We start from the raw sequence: 21974 nt of genomic DNA on the forward strand, positions 1-21974 counted from the left end.
GAATAACCTGATGGGACCAGCCAAGAAAGAGAGCTAGGGTTGTGGTGGACAACTTGATGAAAATGTCCACCCAGTGTGCGGCCACTGTCAAGAAGGTTAAAACAGCTGGGATTGTTTACCTTGGAAAAAAGGAGATTAAGGAGAGACCTGATAGAGATGTACAAAATTATGTTGATAGGGAGACATTTTTCTCCTTCTTTCGAAGTTCTAGAATTCAGGGTCATCTCATGAAGCTGATTTGTGGGGGCTTCAGGACAGATAAAAGGAAGTTCTTCACATAGTACATAGTTTAATTATAGAATTCACTTCCACAAGATGTAGTGATGGCCACCAATTTGGATGGCTTTAAAAGGGGGTTGGAGAAATTCATGGAGGAGAAGGCTATAAATGACCACCAATCCTGATGGCTATGTGCTATCTTCAGAATCAGAGGCAGTAAGCTTGTGTACACCAGTTGCTGAGGAACATGGACAGGAGGGTGCTATTGCACATGTCCTGCTTTCTTGTCAAGATCTGTTTGGTCACTGTGTGAACAGAATGCTGGACTAGATGGACCTTTGGTCTGATCCAGCATAGCTATTATGTTGTTTCTGATAGATGCATATATATTCCCTTAGCAATCCCTGTTACCCTCTTTGATGAAGTTCCCATATGCAGAGGAGACCATGTCATGAGAAAGGATCTTTTCTTGAACAATGCAGAGACGTTTGCTGGAATCTGGTCTAGTGTTAAAGCCTGGATTTATAGAATGTTCTGTGTTGAATATAATCCCCCTTTAAACAAAGAAGAAGAAGAAGAAGAAGAAGAAGAAGAAGAAGAAGAAGAAGAAGAAGAAGAAGAAGAAGAAGAAGAAGAAGAAGCAGCAGCAGCAGCAGCAGCAGCGATTGACTTTGAAAGCAGCTTTGACCTACTCTACTGGCTGGTGAAACTTTAGAACAATCCTAATGTTGCTGAGGGAATCCCTTTTCTTGATAAAGGAAATACTTAGAGTTAACTTCTTTCTCTGAACTTGTACAGGCCACAAAAATCACCTTTTGTTATCTCCTCACAGGCTAAACCTGGAGATTCTCTGAGCAGCCTTCATGAAACTGGAGTGCTCTTGCTGATTAGAGAGATAAAGTGGCTACTGAATTATCCCTCAGCACTCATACCAAATTCTTCCTGAGCTATTTCCCAGCAGGTGGTGGGTGCATGACGGGGGTGAGGTTGCCTACACATCATTAATTTGATGATGATTCTCCTCACCTCACCACTGTTGTGCTTGGCACGGTACAAACATAGAAATTAAGATAGGAGACAAGTGGCTGTAGAAAAGCTAAACAGGAAAAAAATAGGATTTAAGGAAGAGATTTGAAAATGGCATTTTAGGTGGTTTTGCTGCTGTGATCGGAAGGGAGGATGAATCTCTGAGTAGGTCTTGAATATAGTGAGGATGAGAAACTGGTGGTATCTAGCTGGTCCCATTGTACAGTAGTTACTCCTCTAGAGAAGAAATGGGGCTGATCCATCATCCCACGTCCTAGTTTCAAGACATCCTGGAAGGGCTGCCTGTATACATGAATAACATCCACAATATTCTTGTCACTCAGGCAATAACTGTGGACTGGCACGCACAATATTTATGTAGACACAATTTGCAATCACTTACTTGGGTGATGGATGGTGTACATTTACCGGTGTGCAAAATTCTCTACTACGGCCACTGCCACAGACTCTGGGCCAAGGTGGGAAGCTCTTTCCATCAGCTTCACCCTGAGAAATTAACAACCCTTTTCCTGTGGATCAGTTCAGCTGCAGGTATTTGTCCTGGGTCCTCCTGTGCTTCTCAGCTGCCCAGTAACATTGAATTCAACACCTGCATTTGAGAAGCACACCTGGGTACCATGTGTCATTCAGTGGGAGGAATTCCAGAGAGGCAAGAACCGCCAGCACAAGTGAGGTTTATGGCTCATAACTTAAAATTGGAAAGATGGAAGAGTTTGACTTGTGGTACTTTCAGGGTTATGTTTTTGCCGTTATTACATCTAGAATATATAGGTCTCTTTATTTGTTTCCATAAAATTAACCAGTAAACTTAAAATGAAGAACGAGAGAGAGGGAGAGAGAATAATAGGAACCAGGCAAAGTCTGCTGAAAACTATACTTGATGAAATATAGTCCGTGGTGTTGCTCTTCCAATCGTGTTTTATAGCTGAGAGCCACATGCAAGATGGTTATAAAAGTTTTACTAGACAGAAGTTGCAAGGGTAATTTTCAAATGGCGGTTTCTGAAGGAGATGTTTACTTTGGCATTTTATATGCGATTGCCAGTTCTGCAGTCTTTAAATGCATGTTAGCACCTGGATGCCTTGAATTTAAAAGTAGGAGAGGTCTAATGCACCTTTGCTGAGCACCTCGAAAACTCGGAATGAATTTGTTTGTTAGAATGGAAGGCAGTAACAAGAGCTGGCGGGTTGTTTTGTAGTTCATGAAGCGGCTGGCATTTTAAAGAGCACATTGAAACTTCTGGGAGAATATGGCATAATGCGTCAAGCTCTGGATAGAAAATAGAACCATGTGAGCAGTTACCCTGAATTAGGGTGCATGGAATGGGGTTTATGCATGCATAAATAGAACCTGGCTATTGTGAGATCCTCTAAGGTACAGGTCTGAGTCACAGAATCCTCAAAAGAGCTGATAGGACAAAAGCCATCAAGCCCCGTCTCCTCCTCCTCTGTTCCACCTGTATCAGCCTCTACTGATCCATGCCACGGACAATCCAGACCACCGAGAGGCACATGAGCTCAGGATGAACTCAGGTATCTGCAGGAAAATGCAGAAGGGATGTTTTTTAGGTTCAGATTTTCAAATGAAACATTCTGTGGCGGAGTAAAAACTCCCATTATATCTAAAAAGGAAAGAAAAATACACACATTTGGGAAAAATATTAGTTTCAGCATTCATTTTAAACTTGACCTGTTTAAAAAATCAACCTGTTTAAATGTGAATGGTTTACACTGAACACAGAGAGACTACACTGAGTGTTTTAAAATGTGAAGTCCACCATTTTTAGACTTTAATCTTTTTTGTCAGGTTATTTTTTTAAAAAAGGTGACAAAGATTATACGGATAACTTTCTCAGCTTATTTCTATGGGGAAAAGATTATACTTCCCTCTTCCATCAGGTATGAGATCTTTGCCTTTTGATCTCATAGGTCACAAACGCTACATATTTTCAGGGCTAAATATTTAGCAACCATTTTATACAACATGTTTCTTGATAATATTATGGGAAGATGAGTTTTCTGTTAATGTTTGAACTTACGCTTGATTTTCTGCTTTGTAAAAGAATTAAGGAAATGACAATAAATATTCAGTCAACGTTGTAAAATGCTTTGTACATAAAAAAGACCCTAATCACAACTACAACAAAGATGACTTTGAAAACAAGATGTATGAATCACGTTTCACCGTATCCACGTTGTTCCCACAGTTCAGCATAATTAATCCCCCCCCCCCCGCAAAAATAATAATCCTGTTGTCCTTCTGGGATATCCTCTGTACTGAATGGGGAGCATGGGGTGTTTTTAATGTTGCTTCCTCGACGTAAGGTGTTGAGTATGATAGAACTATGCAGCCGTTCTTGAAAGAGGGCTGTGTGTTTTTTCTTTGTAGAAGAACAATGAGTTTTTCTCTGTAGGTTTCCCATGGCAAGGGGGGGGGAGAGGAACCAGGTGTTAAAACAGCCTCATGAGCGCAGTGTCCTTTGCATAATTATCCACCGAATCACTAGCGTTAAAATGGGAGGTTCCAGGGGCCAAAAGTTTCACTGCTGAGCTAGTTTGTCCCAGATTTAAGCAGATGTCTAGTGCAGATAGTCCGAGACCTGCTCGGGAGAAGGGGGGCCTGTATTCTCCTGCTACCTCACCTTTTATTTAGCTCCCCCACACCTACAAGGAATACCTAAGAGTTCAGATGGGGATCTGAGATGACATGTCAGATATCCTGAGTAGAGCTGAATGGTCCTCTGGAGTTGTTGGGGTTCAGCTTATTTGTTTATTTATTATGTTTATATACCACCCCACAGCCAAAGCTCTCTGGGCAGTTCACAAAAGTTAAAACAGTAAACATTAAAAAGTATACAAAATTTAAAAACCACCAGAGACATAAAAAACAACAGTATAAAAACATCAGTATCCATCCTCCCGAGGTCGGTAAAATGAGTACCCAGTTAGCTGGGGGAAAAGTAATCATGGCCGGGGAAGGCAACGGCAAACCACCCTGCTATAAGGCCTGCCAAGAAAACGTCAGCGAAAGCTGGCGTCCCTCCAAGAGTCGGTAATGACTCAGTGCTTGCACGAGAGGTTCCTTTCCTTTCCTATCCATTTAAAAACAACAGTTCTGGGGTCCGTTAGTAAACAAACTTAGCGTTGTTAAATGCTGTTAAATGCCTGGGAGAAGAGAAAAGTCTTGACCGGGCGCCAATGTTGGCGCCAGGCGAGCCTCATCGGGGAGATCATTCCACAGTCGAGGGGCCACCACCGAAAAGACCCTCTCCCTTGTTGCAAAGCAAACTTTTCTGAGAGCAAACAGAGTAAAGGCCATTCTGTGAACATGTGTCCCCCACACCTTTGGCTGCACTTGCTTCAGTGCCTGCAGAGGCAGCCTGGCATTTCACCTGGGATGGAACGGGAGTCTGAGATGACAGGTATTGATCTGGGGCTCATGGAGGACAGAGAAATTCCACTGTCTGAGAGTTTAACCCTCCCAAGCTGTTCTCTGCTTTGCTCTTTTGGACGTTCTGTAGCCTGCCTGATTTTCCTCCCACTGTGAAAAACCTTTTGTCAGTTGAAATGGAATATTGGCTGAAATTGCACTGATATTTCATAAATGGAAGGGGAATTATTTAGCTCAGTTCTGTGATATCCTGAGTATGCAGGAAGGCAGGAAAGGAAGGTATTCTAAGCCAGAGTGGGACCCTGTCAACTCCTTGGGGAGAAATAAATATGGACTGCTTGCAGGTTTATGGGAGTGATACTTTTGTTGACATAATGTTTCATGATTTGTAAAGGGAACACACACACACACACACACACACACACACACACACACACACACACTGCCATAAGTAGCCCAAGATTTAGGGTGCATAGAGCAGCCCCTGACAACAAATAGCTGGAATGGATGTTTAAATGGGCAGTTATGGCCACTTCGTCTACGGAGTATTGTGCTAGGTATTGTATAGAACGTAGATGTGATACAGAGCCTGCCTCTAGAAGGCATTCACTCTATTTCGGGTGGACAAGCCAAAGGCAAAAAACCCCACAATACCCTGCTGCCCCTTTCAAATCACCAATCTGCCGTTCAGCGAAGCTTTTCAGAGTTGTCTGGGGGCTATTACATGCTGGCCCCAAGGACATGATCGAACCCTCTGAGACCCACTGTAATATATTTGCTAGGCACTTCCAGAGTAAAATCTTTGGCATCCGCCAGTACTTAGACTCCTGTGTTATATCAGGTGAATTTAGCGAGGTATCCAGAGTACAGTCTTGTCCTGTTTTCTTGGATGAGTTTCAGTTGCTACAGCTCGAGGATGTTGACAAGGTACTTGGACAGGTTTGCGCACCACCTCCATATTGGATCCTTGCCCCTCTTGGCTAATTAAAGCCAGCAGGGATGGAACAGCCAACTGGGCCAAGGAAGTGATTAATGCTTCTTTGCAAGAGGGAGTGGTCCTGGGCTCTCTGAAAGAGGCGGTAGTGAGACCACTCCTGAAGAAGTCTTCCCTGGAACAGGAAAATCTTAATAACTACAGGCTGGTGGCAATGTTCCATTCCTGGGCAAGGTCCTTGAGCGGGTGGTTGCGGGCCAGCTCCAGACACTCTGGGATGTGACCAATTACTGAGTCCATTTCAGTTGGGTTTCAGGCCTGGTTTTGGTATGGAAACAGCCTTGGTCACCTTGTCTGATGACCTATGTCAGGAGAAAGACAGGGGGAGTGTGACTCCGTTGATTCTCCTTGACCTCTCAGCGGCTTTCGATACCATCGACCATGGTATCCTTCTGGAGCGTCTGGCTGAGTTAGGAGTGGGAGGCAATGCATTGCAGTGGTTCCGCTCCTACTTGGCTGGTCAGCTCCAGAAGGTGGTGCTTGGGGGACATTGCTCGGCCCCATAGATTCTCCAGCACCTGGGGTTCCGCAGGGGTCAGTCTTGTCCCCCATGCTGTTTCATATTTACATGAAACGGGTGTGGTTGTAACCCATGGATGGCAGAGTAGGGGCTGGAAAGGCTTAATGGGCAGCTTTATAGCAAAAAGGTAGATCCAAACTAGAAAAAGTAGGGTGATTTCAAAGGAGGAAAAGTGGTGACAGATGAGTACAGGGGAGGCTTTCCTAGCCTGACTTTAGCATGATGAGGCAAAGAGGACTTTGGCAGACTGGAAAGAGCAAACAGTGGGATAAGGAGCAATGAGCAAAGAGCCTTCGGCCGGCTGGCGTTCAGAATGCAAGGATCAGAAATGTCCAATAATGCAGAAACTAAAAATTAGAGGGAGCCCTTCTGTAGAGCTGAGAAATTATCGTTGTCCGGTACGGGAGGGAGAGGCAGTTTTAGTCTGGGCATTCTGAACAGACGACCGGAGGGGAGTCTGGCAAAGAGGAGGTTGCTTGAGCCTAAAGCAGGGTTGCGGAGGGCATGGGTCAAACGGCGTCCTTAGCAAGAGTTGTTGGGCCCCCAGCTCAGGGGCAGAGCGCTGGCTCTGGAGGCCTTCGGCTGCTGGCGTCGCCTCTGAAAGGAGCTTGATCGGCAGGGCTCGGGCGAAGGCGCCGCGGAGCCCCTGCCAATCAGCGGGACGACCTTGGGCTTGCTAGGTGCCCTTGCCGAGGAAAAGTAAGCAAAGCGACGCTCTGCCTCGGCGGGCTTTTGGAGTCCTTGAGAGTGCCAACAAGCATGTGGGCTGGATGATCTGGTAGACATTATAGACCCAGACGTCCAAAAGGCTTTTGACAGAGTTCCTCATCAAAGGCTCCTGAGTAAACTTAGCAGTCATCATCATCCATCAACACAATTTATTTTTTATAAAAGTGCCTAATACGTACTAGGCACGGTCCCAGAATAAAATGAGCAGAGCGCACGCCCCTGCCCACTCGCTCGCAGTCTAAAGAGACATGAGACAAAAGGAGAGGGGAGGCGTGGGGGTGGGGGTGGGGAAAGTCATGGGATTAAGACAACAGGTTGGAAACAGGATAAAGGGCAGGAAAGCAGAGAGTAGGATTAAATGGGCAGTTCTCACAGGGAAGGGAAGGAAGCCCCACCCAGCCACCCACCCCGCAGTGCGGACAGGATTCTTGGGGCAGTGAGGCCAAGCACCAGTGCCCCCCAGCCTGACCCTTTCTAGCTGATAAAGGCAGCCAGAGATGGACTGGTGGAGTGGGGTAAGGGGAGGGATCAGCACCTCCGGATGGCAGGGCGTGGTTCCAGCACGCCTCAGGGAGGTGGTCGTGAGACTGGGCGTGGTTTTCCTGTTCTCTCTTTTTTGTGTGTGTGTGGAAAAATAAGCTCTTTAACCCCACTGTATTGAATAAGTATTTAAGCTGTTTTAGGTCAAGATGTTTGAACCTGTCATGAATAACTCCAGGTTTTCCTGGATGAAACAAGTTATCTAGATTATCTAGATCCATTTCAGTCCAGCTTTAGGAGCAGTTATGGGATGGAAACAGCTAGGAGGAGGGCTTTCTCCGCTGTGGCACCCCGGCTGTGGAATGAGCTCCCCAGAGAGGTCCGTCTGGCGCCTACACTGAACTCTTTTCGTCGCCAGCTGAAGACCTTTTTATTCTCTCAGTATTTTAACACTTAATGTTAACTTAAATTTTTTATTATGGTTTTCATTTTTGTGAACCGCCCAGAGAGCTTCGGCTATTGGGCGGTATAAAAATGTAATAAATAAATAAATAAATAAATAAATAAATGATCATCTTGGTGGATAATCTATGCTGGGAACCAGGCTGGGGAAATGTATAATTTTTCTGCTGGACCTTTCAGCTGCTTTCAGTAGCATTGGCTGCAATGTCCTTTTGGATTATCTGCCTAGGATGGGATTTGAAGACACTGTTTTGCAGTGATTCCAGTTTTTCCAGGCAGGTTGGTTCCAGAATGTGCTACTGGAGAACTCTTTTTTGACCCTTTGGCTTTTGATTTGTGGAGCTTCAAAGGGCTGGATCCTGTCCTCGTGCTGTTTTACATCTACATGAAGCCACAGGGAGAGATCACCTGGGGATTTGTAGTATGATGTCCTCAGTATAAGGCTGACATCCAACCTTCTCCTTCCCATTGCATTCCTGGAAACTAGTGCTTGAGGTTGGTAATGGGTTGTATGATGAACAAACTGAGAATTAATTCAGACAAGACGTAAGTGATTCTGGTCAGTAGACCTAATGGTTAGGAGCCACAGTCCTGCCAGTCTTGGGTGAGGTAGCACCCTCTTGGAGCACCCCCAGACAGGGAAGTCTAATACTCTAGACCCAACCTTGAGCTTGGATGTTTAGGTGTCGGCTGTGGCCAGGAGTGCCTTAGCCAGGTTTCAGTCGATGAGCCAGTTGCATCTGTTCTTTGGAGAATCTGATCTGACCATGGTTCTTTGTCAACTGAACTCCTGCAGTGCAAGAGGGACAAGAAGATAGAGCGTGCCTTCAAAGACGTAAATGGCTTAGAGCCAGGGTACCTTAAGGGCTGCCTTCTCCCATGTGAGCCAGCCAACATCTTCATTTCCAACATCTGCATTGTGTTTGGTCCAGCAGGTGATGGGGGCAGTGGAAGTGCTGCTGCTTCCCTCCCCCTCTGACGGCCTCAGCAGCGAGGGAGGGCGTCTCTCAGCTGGAACTCGTATCCAGGTACGATCCAGGAACTTGTATCCGTGCCCGGCTCCCTCTCCTTTTATTCTTGGAACATATTTTCATTGGGCTACCTAATTTGCATACGCAATCTTGATCACTGTTTAAAAGAAATGAATATTTAGAGGGAGTCTGTATCTGAAATAGCAGTTGCTTGGGAACAACAGCAGGACAGGGCTTTTGCCTTCAGCTTGAAGTTATTTAAAATCAGATACACACACACACACACACACGACCCCCTTCCCCAATACTAGAGGCCTTCGAGAGGCAGCTGGTCAGCCCTCTGTCAGGGGTGCTTTAAGGTGGATTCCTGCATTGAGCAGGAGATTGCATTCAATGGCCTTGTAGGCCCCTTCCAACTCTATGGTTCTATGATTCTATGAATACAAGCTAAACTAGCAATCCATTACGCATTATAAGCATCACCTGGGCTTTTTCATGGGGCTGTTACTCCCACCTTGAACATAATCTTCAATTCCTTATTGTAAGATGCACTGTGAATTTCCCCTTCCAACACTAGTGGCTTAACTGCAGCCTTCTCAAGCCTTAAGGTGCTGCTAGAGAATGCCAGGTCATCTAATGGAAAAGCGTAAATCATCGTTGATCTTATCCAGGAAAAACATGCTGACTTAGCCTGTATAACTGAAACGTGGTTGGATGAAAGAGGAGGTGTAAATCTCTCCCAGATGTGTCCATCAGGTATCAAGTGCAGCATCAAGAGCACAGCTTGGGAGGCAGGAGAGGTTGGGTCTATAAGGATTCCGTTTCCCTGGTCAGATATCCTGTCCCAACAGTCTACTCGTTTCAAGTATGTCTTTCAGGAATTAGGAGCTTGAGACAGGATTGGGACACTGTTGGTCTACCCTACTGCCTAACAATCCTCATGCCTGAGCAGGTGGAAGTGTTGTTGTTGTTATTGTTGAAGACCCCAAAGTCCCCTTGCCTGGAGTGACTCAGGATTTCATTGCCACTATGACAATCATGGGCCTGTCTCAAATTATGTGGTGGGATGCAGTCTGGGTGTGGTTTTCTTTACTAATTAGGAAAAAGGGATCTGTTGGTGGGGGAAATCAATGGTGACTCTGTTGTCATCCATAGATTACTAACTGATCAAGTTTGGGCTTCAGAGGCCCAGGAGGCTGATGGATCTAGATGATTTTCTGATGCTTCTGGGGCAATTCAGCTATTGGGCAGTATAGAAATATGATTGATTAATTGATTGATTTCCTGCATTTTTAGCTGGCAGTCCTGCTGAGGCTCTGGTCTCTATTTGAAATTAGGAAATGATTCATTGATACTTTTGCTCCCAAATATCTTCAACCAAATTATAGAGTCTTAATGGGTCCACGGTATTCTGAGGGCAATGAAATGATTCACTTGAACAACTGGAGCGCAAATGGCAAAAGATTTGTGGCAAGTACCATTAAACACAGGTGAGAACCCATATTAAGGCTTACTCTGTGGCAGTGGTGGCAGCAAAGATAACTTACGTCTCTGCCACCATTTTATCTAGACAATGTCAATAGCTTTTTTGATTGGCGAAGGCATTCTTCCAGAGGGACAGATGCTGGAAGCCTTGAAGGAATGTTTACCTGACGTAGAGTGTGTTTTCTAATTGCCCTTAAGGAAGCAGTAGCTAGATCCTTGTTGGAAACTCCCCCCCCCAGCCCCAAATTTGGATCCTAGATAATTATCAGCCAGTGCCTGATCTATCATATTTGGAGCAACATATAGAGAGGATGGTGGATCCAGGCAGTCTAAGGGGGTACTGTTTTTTTTATCAATTTGGCTTTTAGCCTGGTTTTAGGATGGAAATAAGCGTTTGGGTGGTCACATTCTGTACCAATCTAGTCTGGATGTCTAATATATATTACCGTATTTCTTCGATTGAAAAACGCCATCGATTGTAAGACGCACACTAATTTCAGTACCACCAACAGAAAAAAAACCCTAAGACACACCCGCGATTCTAAGACGCACCCCATTTTTAGAGATGTTTATATGGGGAAAAAAGTGTGTCTTAGAATCGAAGAAATAGGGTATATTAGTGTAGTCTAGCCTGGATGACTTTCTCCTGTATTGGCTGCCCCGGTCTCTGCGTTCTGAGGGGGGGGGGGCTTGCTTGCTGTGCTCTAGCTCACTGAGTCACGTTTGACGAATGTGCCTTCTCAGTTGAGGAGCACACCATGTGGAACGATCTCCCCATGGAGATCTGGCAGGCTCCAAATGTGGGGTATTTCATACCATTTATACAGCACCATGTACATTGATGGTGCTATATAAATAAATAAATAAATAATAATAATAATAATAATAATAATAATAATTTCTACTGCCGACTTGAAACACACGTGTTTGCCGAGGTGTTTTCCTGACTGCTAGTGTTGCCAGCTACCCTTGATTATTTTAATGAGATGTTATTGTTTTATCACTGTTTTATTGCATTTTATCATGATTTTAACTTGTAAACTGTTTTGGGATTTTTATTATTTTTTTCAATGAAAAGCATTATAGAAATCCCCAGCAATAAATAAAAATAAATGAGAAATGTAAGCAGGGAATGATTAACTGAGGCGAGGGCTGGTTTCTCTATATAGCGTAGTAGCTGGCAAACCATTTTATGCTGGTAACAGGCATTCGTAGTCACTGCCCCTGCCTGCCCCTCCATAGATAGCTTGAGTCCGGGGAGACCCTCAAGCTGCAAATCTGGTCTTTTGTGGGAGTTTCCCATCCAGATATGCTGAAGTCCAAGCCCACAGTACCTCCGCCTCAGTGTGTTTCTTCTTATTTTTTTAAAATAATGTTTTTATTAAAGATTTTCATATATTCAACATATCACAAACGTTATAGTATAATATAATATATCTCCCTCCCTCCCCTAAACGAATAATAGTACTACTACTACTACTACTACTACTACTACTACTAATAATAATAAATAAGAAAACAATGGAGTGAAGCTTATTGCCCTTATTACATTTTTAAATTCTTGATATTATTGTAACTTTACTATAAATTTATTCCATATCGGAAATTTCATGCCATTTATACAGTCCATATATCCCTAGCTGTGTTCGACATATACGGCAACATCTCAGAATCAGTTGTGAGTGAAATTAATTTCTACCATATAGCACTAAATACTAGTGGCTCATCTTTGCCTTGTAGTACTCATAACTTGTGTGTTATTTTTTCACAAACTGCAGTAGACCATATGTTCTTATACCATGCCTCTTTGTCAAGATGATCCAAATTTCTCCACTGTTGTACTATTGTTTGTCTCGCAGCTGCTATTAAGAAAGTTACTAATTGTAACTTCGGCTTCAATTCAATTAGTAATTCAGGGAGCTTCGGCTATTGGGCGGTATAAAAATGCAATGAATAATAATAATAATAATAATAATAATAATAATAATAATATGGCTACAATAGGTTCATTTTTATTACAATACAAGGATAATAAAAATAATTCTGGGGTAAAATGAATATAATCTGTCATAGTTCCTGATGCACCATATGCCAAAACCGTTGAACCCGTGGACATTCCCACCAGAGGTGACAGTATGTGCCTCTGGTGGATCACCCCTGCCAGCAATCAGACTTCCCATCTGAGGTGATGTGAGCCATTTGCACTGGGGTTCTATACCATCAGTGTTTTTTTAATCAATCCCCAAACCACCTCCAGACACTGGTTCAGAATTTCCACAGCCTCTTTGGGACCAGAAGATGGGAAGCAGGTAGAGCCTCCTTCTAATGAAACTGTAGCCCAAGCCTGTGGGCTACAGTAGTTTCATGTAGATCTTAAAATGTATGGGGGAGAAGAAGAAACCCTGAGGCATCCAAAACGGCCGTCAGGTGGCCCAGCACCAGCACCTGGACCATTAAAGAATAGAATCGCCATAACACTGTGCCTCCTAGACTCATTCCAGGAAGATGGATACCATGGTTGATATTATCTGTCACTGACGAGCAATGTCAAGTTCCCTGAGTGGAAGGGAACACAGCAGAAAATTGTGGCCACGTCCCTTTTTGCCCTTTCATTCCTCTGGCATGAACTTGGTTAAGTCTGGCCTGGTTTGCACAATAACTGCGGCTTATCGGGACTTATTAAAGCCATGTTGGATTGTGGCACGTGCTGGCAGCCGTTACGAATATTCAAGCCATGGCAGGCGATCACCACAGCTTAGACGTGTGACCCCAGGGAGGGTGGGTTGTTACCGTGGTTAACAAACCACCCACAAACCATGGGCTGTTTTTCATAGAATCATAGAATAGCAGAGTTGGAAGGGGCCTACAAGGCCATCGAGTCCAACCCCCTGCTCAATGCAGGAATCCACCCTAAAGCATCCCTGACAGATGGTTGTCCAGCTGCCTCTTGAAGGCCTCTAGTGTGAGAGAGCCCACAACCTCCCAAGGTAACTGATTCCACCGTCGCACTGCTCTAACAGTTAGGAAGTTTTTTCTGATGTCCAGCCAGAATCTGGCTTCCTTTAACTTGAGCCCGTTATTCCGTGTGGATGTTTTGTTTGTGGGTGTTTTGTTAACCACGGTAACAACCCACCCTGTGTTTGAGAAGCGTGGTGCCCGCCTGCCGTGGCTTGAATATTCACACGCCACAACCTACCATGGCTTAAATAAGTCACAGTGAGCTGTGGCCATCCTGCTCTCTCCTCCCCGTGTCCCCTGGACAATTTGCCCTCCTTGATAACCAACTAATAACCCGTGATGGTCTTCATGTGTGGCTGGATTTTAGTTAAAACTTAAACCAGAAGCCATGTCAATGTGTTGAGTTTACACCTTGCAGTAATAATACCCCCTCTTATCTGATCTTGGAGGGATTTTATAACTTTCAAATGCGTCTCTGGCGGAGGCCCAACCGCACTGTCGCTTTTTATTAGCTTTTTCCTTTCTCCTCCCCAGCTAGCCTGCTTTCTGTAATAGTGTTCTAAGGAATATGTATTCCATTTTGAGGGATATTGTGAAATGGTATCTGAAAGTTCTGTGTCTCAGTCCATTAGAGGAGTCTATAAAACAATTGTGGCAGCAGCAGCAGCAGCAGCAAACTCTCAGTAACTAATCAAAACCACTGACAAGAGCTCCAGTGGGCCTTCGGCCCCAATAAATCCTCTTCCTCCTCCTCCTCCTCCTCCTCCTCCTCCGCAGCTGCCGCTGCCTGTGCCTTATCTCCCAGCTCATCAGGAAAGAGCCAATTAGCGGCCCAAGTTCAGAGCAAACATTGTTGGTGGGATCGGCGTGTGGAAGTGATGGGAGATCTGAGAGCCTCGCTTGCACTCAGCACGGCGCGGCCAATCACCCCACAGGCCTCCCTCCTCGGCTTATGAAACCCGTTCCGCCTGGTGAGAGGTTAGAAAAAAGGAACAGAAGAAGCGGAAGGCATCTGAGCAGGGAGCCCGCTTTGGCACCGAGCAGCCCTGTGTGTTTGCAAGGCAGGTCTAGCATCTGAAGTGTGGACACGGCCAGTGGGTCGGGATGCCCAGGCAGCCCAGTCTTTGGCGTCTGAGGTTGCCGGGTGCGTTTTTCAGCAAGGGCCAGGAAGGTAAGCAGCCCGCTGGCCTAGGAGAGGCCCTCGATCCTCTGCAGCCCCTCCGCCATCTGCCATGCCAGTAGCTCTGCGCAGGAGCCCTTTCCCCGTACTCTGCAATCTATAGGAGCGAGCTCGGGCCCAACCAGGTGAGCGTTTCTATTTGCCATGCCTGGCCAGTTGGCTGTGGGTTGAGCTCCTGCTCGTGCAAGCTGCCATTCTTCTGGTTTCCTGTGGCCCACCGGTTGCTGCTAGGTTCCCTCATCACTTATGGTGGCTTGATGATCCTGACGTTGAGCCCCTCCTTGGCCTTTTAGGGTTTTCCTTCACTTCCCCATTATGGCCTTGCCCAATTTTGGACGTGCTCCTGATGTCCTTTCTGCCCATCCGAATTCCGTCCCGAGTCTCATTAGCATCGTAGCACTTCTTGATTGCATCATGTGGCACTCACTGAATTGCCGGAGTGAGCAGCGCCCGGGCTGCTCCAGTGTTTTCTTCAACCAATCCTCAATCTTCCTCTCATTGAATTCTCCCTTCTTCAGGGTCCTGAGAGGGAAAGAAAGACAATTTCTCTGATTCTTCCACTGCTGTTCATGCATCCATTGAAATACCCATCTTGTTCTGTGCAGGATACTTAAATGTGAGCAATGGCACGATTAAAAAAACATGTACACTAAGCAAAATAACCACAAACTACATTAGGGCTGAATAGAACGGTCAGTGAGGCACATTTTGCAACTCCTGCCCCTGAAACGTTTCTCTCCTTTTAGAAATGGTTCAGCTGAGGGAACCAAGGAATAGGACAGACGTTATTACGTCGCCAAATGACACCACGTAGCCTATTCAGAGTGAGGTCAATGTTTCCTACATTCACTCTGCTCTGTCTTTGTGATGATATCACATAGCTGAAGCTGATTGGCTGTGGGACAACATTATGTCATCACACTGGCTGTGTGATCCTGGGTAATTTCAGGAGGTGGTCCCTGTTTGTTTGTTTGTTTGTTTGTGTGTTTGTTTAAAAAAGTACCCAAGCTGCAGACCCAAGGAAGAAGCAGCCTCAAACAGGCAATGAGCCTCAAGAAGAAAAAGTATGTGAGAGGCGGTGGGGATTGCTTCCAGCGCCTCATTTTAACGTAATTGTAAAGACATCTCCTGCCCACGTCACTGAAACTGCTCCAGACGTTTTGGATGCTTTGGTTGGGGTGGGGGGTGCATGCGAGCTGCAGCCAGATTGCGGCTCACGCTCCCAATCTGCGTTTGACCCCCAGCTAGCCCTGTGCGTGAATGAAAGCCACCATCTCATGAAGGGGCTGGGAAGTACGTGGCACCGGCACCTTCCTGGGCTGTTGCTCCAGGTCCCGGAACCAGACGGGGCTCCCTTTACACCCTCTGCTGAAAGAGGGCAGTAAAGAGGGGAGGGGGCTTAGAGACTGATGGCTCCTGTGGGAGAGGGATGCTTTCACCCAGTAGTAAAAACAAAAAACCAAAAACCAGAATCATAAAAAAAATGCACCGGCTTTCATGTAAACCACACCAAAAGGTAAAGGTTTCCTGGTCCCCCTCCCTCCCTCCCTCCCTCCCTCCCTCCCTCCCCAGGTTGCTCAGATTTCTGAGGGCGGGATGGAGCATCGCCTGCACTTTGATGTGGTTTCCAAGTGTGCCTCTCCATTGGGCTCCTTGCAGATGCCTTTATGCGAAACAGAACGCTGAGAATCGAAATGTGCTGGCTGGGCAGGTCGTTTTTCTTCCTTTATGTGCAGTGTCAACTGTAGTGCACAGCGCTTCCTCCCCCAAACCGTAAGGGTAAAGGAGGGGTGTGCGCTGTCCTTCGTGGCTGAATGGCAAACTTCCTCTAGGCTTCTTTCGGCTTTGAGATTTTACATGTGAGGATACGAGACCCACATTCCGTTCATCCAAACTGGTGAAGCTAAATGGGTGTATGTGTGTGCGTGCCCATCCCTTTGCTTAGAGGAGGGGCCTGAGGGTCAGGTGTGACACTGGCTTGGGAGTCAGGGGCTGCGCATTAGGGGCACACTAGGCTACCCTAATCAGTGTCTCGTTCCCCCCAGCATCTTCAGGGGGGCCGAAGAAAGAATCCTGCCTGGACAGCCACTTCTGGAGAAGAGAAGATTGAGGGGAGACAGGATAGCACTCTTCAACTACTTAAAAGGTTGTCACACAGAGGAGGGCCAGGATCTCTTCTCGACCCTCCCAGAGTGCTGCACACGGAATAACGGGCTCAAGTTAAAGGAAGCCGGATTCCAGCTGGACATCAGGAAAAACTTCCTGACTGTTAGAGCAGTGCGACAATGGAATCAGTTACGTAGGGAGGTTGTGGGCTCTCCCACACTAGAGGCCTTCAAGAGGCAGCTGGACAAGCATCTGTCAGGGATGCTTTAGGGTGGATTCCTGCATTGAGCAGGGGGTTGGACTCGATGGCCTTGTAGGCCCCTTCCAACTCTGCTATTCTATGATTCTAGTGTGGAGTAAAACGATTCCAGGATAATAAATCTAATTAAGCAAACTCTGGTTCATTCATGATAGGCTCTTAGTTCCTTTCTAAATCTTTGTTCAGAAAGATACGTTTGTTTCTGATGCTGAGAAGGACTGAGTCATTCACAGACAACATAACTCTTTTATAAATAGATGCTCAAAGACTATATATTTTAAAACATCAACAACAAGCGCATTTATTTGAGACAATTGCAGAAAGAAATTAATACTGTGGTATTCGTTGACAAAGGTTAAAACAGGAGACGAGAACAGGTATAATGCATGGATCACCACCCAGTATCGTCCCTCTACTTCTATAGTTCTACACTTGAATCTGACATGTGAAGGGGTTGCTCGCTGTGCTTTGATTAAATTTATTCATATTTGATAATGTTTTGTTTTTACTTCTATGGTTCTGCAGAAATTTCCCAACTTGTTCTCTGTGGTTTAGACCTGCCTGGGGCATGAACTTTATTGAGCAAGATTTTTTCTCTCTCATCATGGTCTCTTTTCTTCAGGTCAAGCTGCCTTCTAGTACGAGGTCAAAAGCAAACTTGGGTTCCTACGGCCTTTTTAGCTCTTTGCGGATATGATCACTGCCCGAAAATGGCCTACAGTAGTACGCTATTGAGCAGCTCACGTTGGCTCCGTCTGGCCTGCTGTGCCCATTCACTTTTGGAAGGTGTGCATTCACAGGCATCCTCTCTCCGCCCCCCCCCCCTCTCTCTGGGCTCCCAACATCCTTCCCCACCGCCTTTGAAGCAACACACGGTATCTATAGAGGGCAAGATAGGAGTTCTTTATTGTCACACAATATCATACTTTTCAAATATTAAATTATTATTGGCACCAGTGAATCTGTGAGGCCCAATCTGAGTTTGCACAGCCTGAGTTTTGGCAGTGGGGAGATGAGGAGTAGCGAGTGGGGCAGGGTGGCGGGGGTCTGTGAGCTCCTGCCTTCGCGTACACTCGGGTTTTTTGTTTCAGTTGGGGATGAGAACTGTGGGGAGAGACCAAATGGGCAGGCTGTGGAGTGGGGTCTTAAAATCTCTTCACTGGTTGCCAATTTTAGTTTCCGGGTGAAGTATAAAGTGTTGGTTATCACCTTTAAAGCCATCCATGGTTTGGGTCCAGGTTACCTCTGGGATCGCCTTCTCCCGTACCATCCGCCCCACACACTCAGGTCCTCTGGGAAGGGTTTACTCCAGCCAACAAAAACAAGGCTGACAACTGTTACCCAGAGGACCTTTTCTTCTGCCTCTCCCAGTTTGTGGAATGGCTTGCCGGGAGAGATTCGTCAACTGAACAGTCTTCCAGAATTGAAGAAAGGCATAAAGACTGATCTCTTCCGGCAGGCCTACCCAGTGGAATTTTAAGATGCCTTTTTTTAATGGTGTGCTGCTTTTAATGATGCACTGATTTTAAACGTTTGGATTAGTTGTATGTATTTTATGGTGTTTTTATTTGTGTTGTACCCCCGCCTCGATCCAGAGGGAGAGGCGGGTAACAAACAAATAAAATTATTATTATTATTATTATTATTATTATTATTATTATTATTATTATTATTATTATTATATAGGGGGAAGGGTGATCGGGGGAGCTTGAGTGGGGCACTGAGGGACAGCGGGCAGAGTTTGGGGGCAGGAGATGTTTGGGGGAGGGGGTGGGTGGGTGTAGTACAATTGGAGAGCAGAAGAGGAAATAAGGGCTGACAAAGGAGGCGGAGTGAGGCTGCTGAGAGTGTCTGGGGTGTGGGCACCTCACCCCTGCCCTGAGCTGAGGCAGGCAGCTGGGTTCGGAAGAGCAGCAGGAGAAGGAGGACCTAACATTTGGGCAGATTCGCAGCGTTCCTGCGCACGTGTGCGTCACCGGGGAAATGTGTTGGTGTAGATCCTTCTCTGCTTTGCCACTAGAGGTCAGGGCTGCTCTGCGAGAGCCTTGCCGACTGGGTCCGTCCACCCATCCTGCTCGGGCAGTCCTCTCTCTTGGAGCAAGCGGGCCTTCTCACTGGCACGGACTGCCGAGAGGGCGGTCATGTTTTGGGCACCATCCCTGACGGAGTCCGAGGGATGCTTAATTCTCCTTTGCTTTCAGTGGTACTCTGGCATGTGCTTCAGGAACAGGGTTGCCGCCCTCACTGGCATCTTGCAAGGAAAGCTCCCCACCCCCAACCTCGGTGAGGGCCCCTTGGCTTTGTGGCCAGCGGTTACTTGGGGTGAACCTTTATTACACGCACCCACATTTTACAAAAGTTGCCTCAATATCGCCAGGTGTGTCGTTCCCCTCCGATATTTCAGAATTAGGTCTAAAATGTGGAACATCTGCTTTGGGGACAACCTTGACATAGAGGAAGGTGCAGCCACACACCCTCCTCCGCACAGCATATGAGAGGACAGGGCCCCGGGGCCTCCTCTTTGTGCCCGGAGCCGGCCTGGGCCCACAACAGACTCTGTTTTAAATCTTTTTTGTCGTAAAAATGCAAGGCTTGCAAAGGGTCCCATTTGAAGGCTCCCATTTTACCTTTGTGGTCCTGCCAGCTGCTGAGCAGCTGTGCTCATTACCTGCCAAATTGCAGGGGTCGCCAGGGGGCGGGGGCTTGCACAAACGCTCACGCTGGGCAACGCGGAGTCTCCATTTGGGGGGGCGGGCGGGGGGGCGGTGTGCCACCTGCCGCTTGCACGTCTGGGGAAGCCCCCCCCGGCACTGGGGAAGGTGGGTGAGTCGCTTATCGCCCAATGTGAAGAGTGGGCTTCGCCCCCGTAGACCTTGTCCAGACGCAGCTCTGGAGGCCTGTCGCTGTGTGCTGATTCCCTTCCAGCCTGTCAGTGCAGCACACACCTTTGGGGCGTATGGATTTTCCTTTCGGCCGTGCAGGCGGTGCCATCTAACAAGAAAACCCCTGCTCTGTTTCAGGCTGTCAGTTTAAGTGGACGGCTCAGAGGCCTATTTTTTGTGCTGCTAGAAGAATCCCCAGTGCTCCTCGCAAGCTGCCCCCTCCCCCATGCCCCCTAGTATTATGCTTCCTACAGATTAAAACGTTAGGATTATGAACGAGTGTGATAACGCCAGGGTGGGGGTGGGGGGACCCCCTTCCTGCCAAGTTGTCCTTTCCATCAAGCAGGGTCTTGGGAGAACCCTCAACTTAAGTCTGCTGGCAGAATGCATTTTGCAGACGGTGTCAATCAACAGTGCACTGTTCAGATTTCCCAGGATGCTGCAAGAATGCTTTCATGGATCTCTGGGGCCCAGATGTGGAAGGCTTTTACTGACATGGGATAAAAAGGGGAACATATCCAAAAGTAAAGTAACTCTTGGTCCTTAATGCATCCGGTGATGGCTGCCACATCAATGCAGCTGGGCCGTAAGCCGATCACTCTGGCAGTGTGTTGGGCTCAGGAAAGGGATTTGTGAATGAGAGCACCGTAGCAGGATTTGTGCACTTGCATAATCTCCCAAGTGGGATAGAAAGGAGGTCAACACACGGCCCAGTTCTGTGGGTTGACGTTTGTTCTGCCATAGGATGATGGCAGGAGGTGCTTGTGGACTGAATTCTCCATCTGGTTTTGCTCTAGGCCCAACAGCAAAGAAACCTGGACAGTGTCGTGTCCCAGCCTTCGAAAGCTGGTGGCAGAAGACTCAAGAAAGACACTCATGCAAGTTCAGACCCGGAGGTCAAAACCACCAGCCCAGTGTCTGAGCAGGATTCTGGGATCTTGGATGTCGAAGATGAAGAGGAGGATGAAGAGGCAAGTACATCTGTAGTGCAAGTGGGGGTTGTGGGTGAGGGTTGCCCAAGAGGCTGATCCTTCCATGGGAATGGCTGGGGAGGGAACGGGGGGAAAGGTGGAGAAGCAACGGCCTGGCCTTGGGACTTGGGTCCTTGGAGTGCTGTCAGTAGCTGTTCCTTTGTGCCCTCTGGTTAGTCAGGGTGAGCCATTGAGCCTTCCTAAGAGGGCAGAAATAATAATAATAATAATAATAATAATAATAATAATAATAATAATAATAATAATAAAAAATTCTTACCCGCCTCTCCATTTTGATCGAGGCAGGGAACAACAGTGAATATAAAATACATAAAACTGAATTAAAACATAATATACATTGTTAAAACATCCTGAAAACATCTTAAATGACCTCTCCACTCCCATTCCTTTCTGTTGTCCCCTGTTTGACTTTGCACCCTGTCAGTTCTGGCTCACTCCTGCCCTTCCCTTGGGCAGCCAGAAGATGACCAGGGAGACTGTCCTTCCCAGGCAAAGGCAGGGCCTCCTCTTCCATGAGTCAACAGCCAGCAGGGCATTTCTGAATGAAATAAATGGAGAGCAAAGACTTCGAGGCAGTACCCATGGGCACGTTCAGAGTATAAAACATAGTCTCCACCAAAGCCCTGATGTCTGAGTTCTGGTTTGCATGAATTACGTCTAAGTTTCCAGTTTGTGTCCAAGTTTACACCTTGCCCAGAGCCTTCCACAGATGATGCTAAATCCCTATGGATCTTAGAATCATAGAATAGTAGAGTTGGAAGGGGCCTCTAAGGCCATTGAGTCCAACCCCCCTGCTCAATGCAGGAATCCACCTCAAAGCATCCCTGACCGATGGCTGTCCAGCTGCCTCTTGAAGGCCTCCAGGGTGGGAGAGCCCATGACCTCCCTACGTAACTGATTCCATTGTCATACCGCTCTAACAGTCAGGAAGTTTTTCCTGATGTCCAGCCAGAATCTGGCTTCCTGTAACCTGAGCCCATTATTCCGTGTCCTGCACTCTGGGAGGATTGAGAAGAGATCCCGGCCCTCCTCTGTGTCTCCTTTCAAGTATTTGTCCTCATGCTGCCCCTGATCTTGTGCTATGAGACTGGTGTGCTGTCCCTGCACAACAGAAAGGGATGAGTGTCAGTCTGGCTGCTCTCTGACACATTTTTGGAAATGCGATGGAGGAGCACCCCTGGACTAGCTTTGCAGGGTGGCATGGATGGAAGCATCCTGCTGCTAAAGACCACGGCGTAAAGGGATTCCAAGTAAAGCATCCTGAAATGGCTGGTCAGTGTGGGAGGGCGGTGTAGCCTTG

At 46.7% G+C, this 21974-nt stretch overlaps 1 protein-coding gene across 1 annotated transcript in view; it reads left to right on the plus strand.

Annotated features, from left to right (window-relative positions):
- Window positions 1–21974, plus strand: part of EXOC6B (exocyst complex component 6B) — a 279150-nt gene that overhangs the window by 112968 nt on the left and 144208 nt on the right. The window contains exon 7 of the mRNA XM_063135856.1: window positions 20480–20653. Within this exon, the coding sequence (XP_062991926.1) occupies window positions 20480–20653 (174 nt within the window). The remainder of the gene's footprint in view (window positions 1–20479; window positions 20654–21974) is intronic.

This window comes from Elgaria multicarinata, chromosome 10 (genome assembly GCF_023053635.1).
Source record: "Elgaria multicarinata webbii isolate HBS135686 ecotype San Diego chromosome 10, rElgMul1.1.pri, whole genome shotgun sequence".
NCBI lineage: Eukaryota > Metazoa > Chordata > Lepidosauria > Squamata > Anguidae > Elgaria > Elgaria multicarinata.